Here is a 9,758-nt window from a genome sequence, read left to right as displayed (position 1 = left end):
GTCCCGTGAAAAGCCCCACTCCAGCATTAAAGCTCCTCATAAATAACCCTCTCATTAAACCAAGCCACAGTAATAAACTCCCAAAGTAAACCCTGCAATGAATAACTAAAAACAAAGTGGGTGGCTTCCACATGCTTCAGTTTGCAGTTGTCTTGAATAATCTGAGAAGATGCCCATAGGTTCCCCACTATTAGAACATCATGTTGCAACATACAACACCAAGTTAGTCACCCAGCTGAAATTTAATTTGACCAAAGGTGGTGTAGGGAACCTCCACAGCTTTTCCTTCAGCACCCACATTGTCTCTCTCAGTTTTACTGGAATTGCTACATTTCTTCAGGTGAGGAGGGACCATTTCATTAATCGTATGCCATTTCGGCCATCACTGGATATCATTTTACTACAATCACTGACTCCTGGTCCAACCTGTTTCCTAACATTCAGGATAGAGCTCAGATGGTTGGTATCTAACCACCAGCTCCCTCTTGATTAGCTTATTTTGCTTGGGCTGCAGCAAACACCATGAAAGACATCAGGGCAGGAGGTTTTCCAACTCTACAGATGCAGGCTTAACACTATCAAGTCTCACCACGAGGGCGGTAACTGCAGAATTAACTAGTCAAACTATTTCGGTATGTCAAAGTAAGGAGTGAAAACAGTTTGTACCAAAATTTCTCCCTCAATACAATGACGCCTGTTCTGTCTGTTCTTAAATGTTCAGCTTTGCTTCTGCCATGTTTCCCATTTATCTACGATCTCCAACAAGACTATTTACAAAGGTAATCAGAATGACAATATGGTGATCCCTTACAAGTAGGGAGGAAAATGGACAGACTGTCACAATCCTCCTAGTATTCAAAGCAGCAGCAGAATTTCCAGAGACCTGGGAGTGACCCAGTTATTTGTATCGTGATATGAAAGTTTTAAGATGTGATTCACACAGAAATCTAACATGGAGTCAGGGGACTCCCCCAAACACAAAATACCTTTTAAGTATACGCAAAAGAGTGAAAGTAAGCTTGCAAAATAGAAATGCAAATTCCAAAACAGCAATACAACAGAAAACATTAATAAATATTGAAGGCTTAGGTTATAACAGAGGATAAGTACTGAATAAACTGTACCCAGTTTATAATTGACACAGAGTTTTTTTGTTCTAATGGAAGAACACCACAATAGATCCGTTTATTTTTAGGTTTTTACTGTCATTGAAAAATGAGATGTTACTGCTGTGACATTAAGCCTTTAATATTTCAGAAATACAAATCTTAATTTTATTCAGATGTGTAGGATTTGGGAAGCAGCAAACTGTGGTGACTTTAACTTTGTACAGGCCAATTGATTCTCACTCCACAGGCCAATTTGCCTGCACTGCCTACCAGAGAGAAGTAGCAACTTGCTGCCATTAACCAATGTTCATCGTAATATAGCCCTCATTTCAATTTTTGATTGCTTGGCAAATCAGCTGCACAATTGAATACATTTCTCATCCTGTAACACAACATGTAGCATATCAAAACTTGTATTTGCTTATCAAACTTATGTTAAAAAATTATAATGTTGTTAAACAGCAAGTTTGTGTGGGTCTAAACAATTAATTTATTCAATATCCAGCCTCAATGATCATATTCATAAAGTATAAACTTCAGTTTTGCTGGGAAGGTTGGCAGTTCATAGAATTCCTAGTGTGGAAACAGGCCATTTGGCCTAATAAGTCCACACTGACCCTCCGAAGAGCATCCCACCCAGATCCATCCCCCTAACTTTATCCCTGTAACCCTGCATTTATCGTAGTTAATGCACCTAACTTACACATCCCTGAACACCTTGGGCAATTTATCATGGCCAATCCACCTAACTTGAACATCTTTGCACTGTGGGAGGAAACCATAGCACCTGGAGGAAACCCACGCAGACACGGGGAAAATGTGCAAACTCCACACAGTCACTGGAGGCCGGAATCAAACCCGGATCCCTGGTGCTGTGAGGCAGTAGTGCTAACCACTGACCATAATAAATATTCCATGAACAGGTGACCACTATTTCCTCTTTATTCCAGGCATCCTTGAAAGAATAAAATTAGAAAGTTCTGGAGAAACTCAGCAGGCCTGACAGCATCTGTGTAGGGTTAAATATGACTTCATGGTGTTTCTGTGGCAGAAAATGTGACTCCAGAATGTAATATGTTCCCTGATGCCAGGGTCTAGGATGTCACAGAGTAACTGCGGAACATCCTTCTTGGGGAGAGATAACTGCCAGAAGTCATGGTCCACATTGGAACAAGGTAGAAAGACAGATAAAGGTGCTGAAGGCAGATCTCAAGGAGTTAGTAAGGAAATAAAAATGCAGGACCTCAAGAGCTGTAATCTCAGGATTTCTCCCAGTCCTACATGCTAGTGAATCTAAGAACAGGAAGTTTGATCAATTTAATGTGTCGCTGGTGAACTAGTATGGAGGGGGGAGCATTAGATTTTGAGGAATTGGGACTGGTTCTAGGGCAGATGGGACTTGTACTGATATTCTCAAGGAAATTTGCTATTGCTATTGGGGTGGGCTGAAACAAACTTGTCAGGGTGATGGGAACCTGAGAGGTAACCCAAATTAGAAGGACGTTGTTAAAATAAAGTCAAAATGATGCTTACAGGACTAGAAAACAGGAAAAATAAAGCACTTTACATATGCATGCAGAATTCACAAAAGGTGTACAATCTAAAGGCACAAGTTGAGATAGATGGGTTTGAGCTAATTGCCATTATAGAAACATGGCTGCATGGTGACGAGGTCAGGGCATTGAATATTCAAGGGTGTTTGATAGTTAGGAAGGTCATACTGGAAGAAAAAGGATTTAGAGTTGTGCTGATACTAGGAATGGGATTATTAGATTTGTAGAAGAGGATTTCAGATCAGAAGAACAATATGTAGAATCTCTTTGGGTGGAGTTAAGAAAAAGCAAGGAGCAGCAGACATTGGTTGGAGCTATTTATTGGTTGTCAAATAGTAGTAGCAGTACAGTGGGGCATGGTATTAATTAGGAGATGAGAGAATCATATAGCATGGGCAACATTATCACAGGTGACATCAATCTGCATAGAGACTGGGTAAACTAATTCTGAACTAAAGCAGTGGGAGGATGAATCTGTGCAGTATTCTGGTGATTGTTTTCTGGAGCAACATGTTGAGAAGCTTACTAGACGAACGCTATTTTAGATCTAGAATTATGTAATCAAAGGCATAATTGATAATCTTGTTCTAAAGAAACCTTTAGAAATGAGTGATCACAATATGATTGAATTTTACATTATGCCTGGAAGAGGTAATTCATTCTGAAGCAAGGATGTTAAAATTAATAAGGGAAATTATTACAGCATGATGCACAAATTGGCTGCGGTGGATTGGGAAAATACATTAAAAAGCTTGAATGTATGTAGGCAATCGATAGCCTTCAAAGATTATCTGATGACTTTCAACAGTTGAATATGTATAAAACCTTAATAAAACCACCAAAACATTGGAAGTCATTTACACCAATTTAATGTAAGTTGTTTTTGTTCCAGTTTAAACTCAATGATCAGTGCCATTTTCATTATTAAAGTCCTATTAAATATTAAGCACTTGATTCAGACCTGAAAGATAGATCAGTACAAAAGAAATTTCATACTGAAATAACATAGGAAACAATTTACTTTTGATTCTATTTAGAAATCTTAATGTAAACCACCAAAGCAGTGCTCAGTGTAAAATCAATGTACAATATCGTGCTAAGGAGCCCTGAGGAACATACAAACATGAAACGAGTTGAGGAACAAAAAGGAGTTCCTGTCCATCAGTAGTTTGGTTTTAACAGTAATGCCTATCAAGCTATATTCAAGATGACAATATGGTTCCAGACCATAAAGAGAATCAATTATGATGAGTTCTTAATGAACTTGCGTTATGTACATCCGAATATACACATACTGGCACTGTACTATGTTATACTGTGTTCAAAATTTCATGCAGCCCTAGTGTTGAGATGATCTCCATTGTGGCCTGCTTGTTTGCAACTAGTGAATTTGATTATCTGCAGCACCAATGGCTGAGAACCAGTTCAAGTCCACTTGTGTAGTCTTCTCGATCTACCCCACTCAGACATGTCAGACAGAGAAGAAAACAAAGCTAGCCCTGTTACAAGATAACACCCAGGTAACCTCATGGTGACACAAGTTACTCACTAGACTTGTTTCCTGTTAAATTTTATTACCAGAAGCATGAACAGCAATATTGCAATTAACCCATAGTCATCATGAGGGGCAGTTTTTAATCCTCTGGGTTTTTCAAGAATTCCCTGAAAACAATTAACTGAAAATATCCCAACTTATTATTTGATTAATTGGCCCATATATTTCAAATCCTTTGCATTTGAAAGAAAGTAGAGGTGATTAGTTAATTTGTTTTATACCAACATTACTATCACCTCATTTGTTCATATTCACTACACTCAACTTACATTAATGTTTGAATTACACATTACTATGTTTTGTTTAATGTATTCATTATACATCATGAATACCAAGAGAACACAGTTAACTCAGTGTATGTGCACATCTACATTCATACCCTTTTAAGTTATTTACCCATTCGAGTGATCTTCATGTCACAATGAACAAGGATCCCGGAGGTCCAAAAGGTGCCAGGGCACTAAGAGGCTGGCTGTGGAAGATTGTGCTGAGTTAAGAAGAGGATTTAGATTTTTTTTTAGACCAGGAGAGCCTAGCAGCTGTCTATTGCTTCAGACTTGCTCAAACATTTCTTCACATGTAAAACACCAGCCTCATTGACAATTACACTGAGCAACCTCAATATAAATATTTTTAGCAAATTATTTACTGACATTTGAGTTGATCATTTGCATGCAAGATACTTTGTGATCTTACAAGTGAAAATGCACCACCTTACAGTATACTTTGAAGTACATTCGCTTTGTCCCAGGACCAGCCACGCCATACTTTGCTCAAATGGAGTTACCTCCATCTAGGGTAGCTACTTAATCCGAGTGTTAGAAGACAAACAAGTTGTAAGAGCTGGACCAACTGGACACAACGCACCATTCAGGAAATCTCTGCTCGAGAGCGATCAATTCTGCTGTTTTTTGATCTTCTCCAAACAAATGATGAGAAGCTATAGCGACAACAACCATACTGTCAGATATCGGGTCGAGTGTCTGAAAAAGAACCAGTTCATGAAAAAAATCAGAGGAAGAATATCGCGGATGAAAATTATTTTCATATTTTATCTATTAAAGTTCTATCAAGAAAAAACATTAAGAACAGACTCATGAATAGAATCCAAAGTATTGCTGAAGAAAGACATTTTGTCAAAACTTTTCATCTTGCACTAATCAGACAATTCACAAGAATATCACTGTAAAAAAGACTAATATATTGGACTGAATTGTATTAGTTGTATTGGAAAGCTCAACAATACAAGGTCAAAGTTCCATCTTCCAAGAGCTGTGGACTATAGGGCAGCAGCTGCAAAATGGTATTGCCACCGAGGAGGCAGTGGCTTCTTCCATTAGAATAGCCACACAAGGTCTAAGATCATCAGACCATCATGGCCCTAGACCAGCAGCAAGGGCAGGAAGTGGTTCTTTCTACAAGTCCTTTGATCAAAGTACAAAGTGCCTTTGAGTGAGAGTTGCACCCAACCCGGCAAGCCTCTTGTGACTTCACTGGGCTCCCCATATGGTACTGTCCTACCCACCACTGACTGAATACCGGCAGGAACAGGATAAGGCCCTTTACAGGGCATTAATGTTCCACTTAAAGGGCCTCAAATACTGGCAGGGCAGGCAAGAGCCTTCTGACACCAGATTTAATCAAGTGGAGTTGGCAGGGTCCTTACGCCACCTCCCTCCAACACCGACTAAATGATCCTCACCATCAAACATGCCACAGGTTTCAACCTGAGATGTCAATTATAGCATTGTGGGCAGACAGAATGAGATATTGAGGGACAAGAGCACTACAGAAACTTTTTTAACTGAAGGAAAAAAGGAAGGAGGAAAAGTACAGATTGAGGTCCCACATGCATTCACTGCTATCTCAGCTGAAAAAAAACATCAGTTTTAGCGTAGTGCAGTTTTATCCATCTGAAATAATTCTGATCTCTAAATTCTCCGTCAGGGCTCATCTTCATCAGTGCATTCAGCCAAAGGTGTGTGTGTGAGACAGAGAGAGCGCACGCGTGTAGTTACAAATTTGCATCAAGTCCTATGCTTTCTTCCCACCCCAGTTATTTCAATTCATACCGAAAGGCAAAGCATATAGGCTGCTGGGGATGAATTGGTTTACCTGCATCTCCAACCAAAATTGCCAAGCTGGAGCCTTTAGTCCATGGGAATAGAAAACAAAGTAATCACCATAATTATTGTACAAAGAGGTCCCATCCCCAAAAGATGATTGGATCAGGTGAGATCCTTCAAGTGGCCGAATGTAAAGGGTCATGTGACTGGGACCTACATAAATGGAAAGGTATAGACAGGCATAAACAAAAATTGTGAATCTGTTGATACTCAGCTACAATGCATTATATTTTCAAATAAAATTACTGAAAACAAGATTCTTTTTCTAAACAATTCCCTCCCACTTTGCTTTTACAGAGTTCTAACTGCAGAGAATGAAATGCTGGGAGCTGAAATGTCTGTGGGAGTTTAAGGGCATTAATCTTAATCTTTTACCTTCTTAAAATCAAACTGAGAGTAACGGAAGGGTAGACATTTAAGATTGTTTCCTTCAGACCTAAGGAACGTTAAAACAAGCTATCCAAATGCTGTAGCACATGGAGGCAACTAATTAAGCTGGTTAAGTAAATTGGCTAAATCTGGTTCTTGAAGCAGGGTAGGCCTAGATTGTAAAAGCAAGGCCTAAAAATGCTACAAGCATGACGTGCTCACTGCAGAGAGTGAAAGGCTAGGAGCTGAGGTGACAGTGTGGGAGTTTAGGGAAATGGAGGAGCATTGCTGCGTCTTGTTTTCCTTACAACTTCCACAGGTCTAGTGGGGGCAGGAGCAGACCAAATGTAGCACTTCAGAAAGTGAGTGGGACAAACGGGAGCAACTAATTGGTAAGTCCTGATGGGTATTTCTAAACCACTATTTTGTAAGTCTTTGATTTAGCAATGGTATGGACTTATCTGGTTTATTTATTCTTTTAAAAATGTCTTCTAAAGTTCTTAAACTTTAAAGGGGGTTCAGTGAAAAAACACACTAGTTCTTAAAAGGAGCAAGAGATGGCAGTCAGTGGAGTGGTATGCTCCTCTTTACAAACGTGGGAGATCAGGGAGCAGTCATGAGTCTCTGGTGACTACGTCTGCAAGAAACGTGTCCCGCTGCAAGTCCCCTCACCCTGCATAGAGACAAGAACTGTAGATGCTAGAATCCAACGTAGACAAACAGGAGGCTGGAAGAATACAGCAAGACAGGCAGCATCTGCAGGATAGGAGAAGTTAATGTTTCAACTATTACCTTTCTTCAGGACTGGATGTGGGGATAGGGCAGCTGCAGATAAGGAGGGGTTAGGGGAAGGTGGGTGGTGGAATGGTAGCGATATGTGGACACTGGTAGGAGGTACTACCTGGTTAATCGATGGGAGGGATGAATCCGGTTGGTGGCTGGAAGGAAGGATCAGAAGGTGAAATAGAAGGGAGGAGGTTGGGCTGGAAAGGGAGCCGAGGGATGGGTGGGAAGGTTATTTGAAATTGGAGAACTCAATGTTGAGTCCTCTGGGCTGTAGGGGCCCAGGCGGTAGATAAGATGTTGCTCTTAAAATTTTAATTGCGAGTCGCTGTGATACCGGAGGAGGCCAAGAATGAACATGTCCGGGGGTGGGGGAAGAGTTGAAATGGGCAGTGACTGGGAGGTTAGGTTGGCCATTACGGGCCAGGCAAAGATGCTCAGTGAAACAGTCGCCTAGTCTATGTTTGGTCTCACCAATGTACAGAAGAACACATCAGGAGTTCTGGGTGGTGGGGTCTAATTCGAGTTGGCAGAAGTGTTTTGAGGTTAAAACGTTGGATGCAGAGGCTGGTAGGGTAGAAAGTGAGGACAAGGGGAACCCTATCTTTATTATGTTTGGAGGGGGGACGGTGGTTAACAGTTGTGGAGCGAGGAATGGTGGAGGGCTATCTGGATGACAGAGCAGGGGGGAAAACAGCTTTGTTTGACAAAGGTGGACATCCAGGATTCTTGGGAGTGGAACGTCTTGTCGGAGCAGATGTGACCGAGATGGAGGAATTGGGAAAACTGGATGGAGTTTTTGCAGGATATCGGGTGGGTGGTGGTGTAGTCTAGGTAGCTATACGAATCTGTGGGTTTATAGTAAATGTTGGTCCATAAACTGTCACCAGAAATGGAAACGGAGAGATCAAGCAAGGGGAGGGAGGTGTCTGAGACAGACCAAGTGAATTTGAGGGCACGGTGGAAGTTGTTCGCGAAGTCCATGAACTGCTCTGGTTCAGCTCAGATACAGGATGCAGCACCGATGCAGTCATCGATGAAACAGCGGGAGAGTTGGGCAACAGTACTGGTGTATGTACTGATGACAGACTGTTTGACCTAACTAACAAACAGGCAGGTGTAGCTGAGGCTCATGCAAGTGCCCATGGCAACCCCCTGGATTTGGAGAAAGTGGGAACAATTGAAGAAAAAGTTATTGAGGGTGAGGACTAGTTTGGCAAGGTGGAGGAGAGTATTGGTTGTTGGAGAGGGAAAAACCGAGGCCCTGTACGCTGGACTTGTGGGGTACGGACATGTATAGGGATTGCACATCCATAGTAAAGATGAAGCACTGGGGGCCAGGGAACTGGAAGTTTCCAAAGAGGTGGAGGGTGTGATTTGTGTCCCAGATATAGGTGGGGAGTGCCTAGACCAAGCTGGAGAGAATGGAGTCAAGGTAGAAAGAGATGAGTTTGGTGGGGCAGGAGCGTATGGGGACGATGGGTTGGCTGCAGTAGTCGGGCTTGTGGATCGTGGGGAGCAGGTAGAACTGGGCAGTGCGGGGCTGGGGACTATAAGGCTGGAGGTGGTGGAGGGCAGGTCACCGGAAGCGATGAGATTATGGACAGTGTGGGAGATGGTGACTTGACGGGCCATGGTGGGGTCATGATCAAGGGGCAGGCAGGAAGTGGTGTTGGAGAGTTGGTGTTTGGCCTCTGCAACAGAGGTCCATCCTCCAGACTACCACCGCCCCAACTTTGTCAGCAGGTTCGATAGTGAAGCAGGGATTGGTGCGGAGAGAGTGGAATGCTGCACATTCAGAGGAGGAAAGGTTGGAGAGGGTGAGGGGTGTGGAGAAATTGAGGCGTTGGTGTCACATTGACAGTTAGCAACAAAGAGGTCCAGGTTGCATAGATTGGTTGGAGCAGTAGTTGGACATACCAAGGAGCATACAGGATGCAGACAGTGTGATGGATAATAGCTTCAGGGAGGTGGTCACAACAGCAGCTTCAGTTAGGCAGAGGACTGACTGCCAGGGGAGGTAGGCAGGCAGGTAGTGCAGGAGTCTCCCATGGTTATCCCCTTCTCAATTAGGCAGGGAAGAACACGGCAAGGAGCAAAGGAAGACTGATGAATTAAACTGCATTTATTTCAATGCAAGAGGTTTGACAGGTAAAGCAGGTGAACTCAGGGCATGGATATGTACATGGGACTGGGGTATCTTGGCTATTACAGAAACATGGCTGAGGGAGGGGCAGGACTGGCAGCTCAATGTTTCGGGGTA

At 42.3% G+C, this 9,758-nt stretch overlaps 1 protein-coding gene across 1 annotated transcript in view; it reads right to left on the bottom strand.

The window, feature by feature from the left end:
- Positions 1-3,515: 3,515 nt before the first annotated feature.
- The window catches only part of LOC109935201 (endoplasmic reticulum metallopeptidase 1), a gene marked incomplete at its 5' end in the record, with an annotated part of 32,232 nt that continues 25,989 nt past the window's right edge, over positions 3,516-9,758 (bottom strand). The window contains 2 exons of the mRNA XM_048592253.1: positions 3,516-5,200; positions 6,333-6,496. Coding sequence (XP_048448210.1) covers positions 5,036-5,200; positions 6,333-6,496 — 329 coding nt within the window. The remainder of the gene's footprint in view (positions 5,201-6,332; positions 6,497-9,758) is intronic.

This window comes from Rhincodon typus, unplaced genomic scaffold (assembly GCF_021869965.1).
Source record: "Rhincodon typus isolate 14 unplaced genomic scaffold, sRhiTyp1.1 hic_rhity00000894, whole genome shotgun sequence".
NCBI lineage: Eukaryota > Metazoa > Chordata > Chondrichthyes > Orectolobiformes > Rhincodontidae > Rhincodon > Rhincodon typus.
The sequence above is the reverse complement of the archived record's forward strand: the minus strand, read 5'-3'. Positions and strand labels throughout refer to the sequence as shown.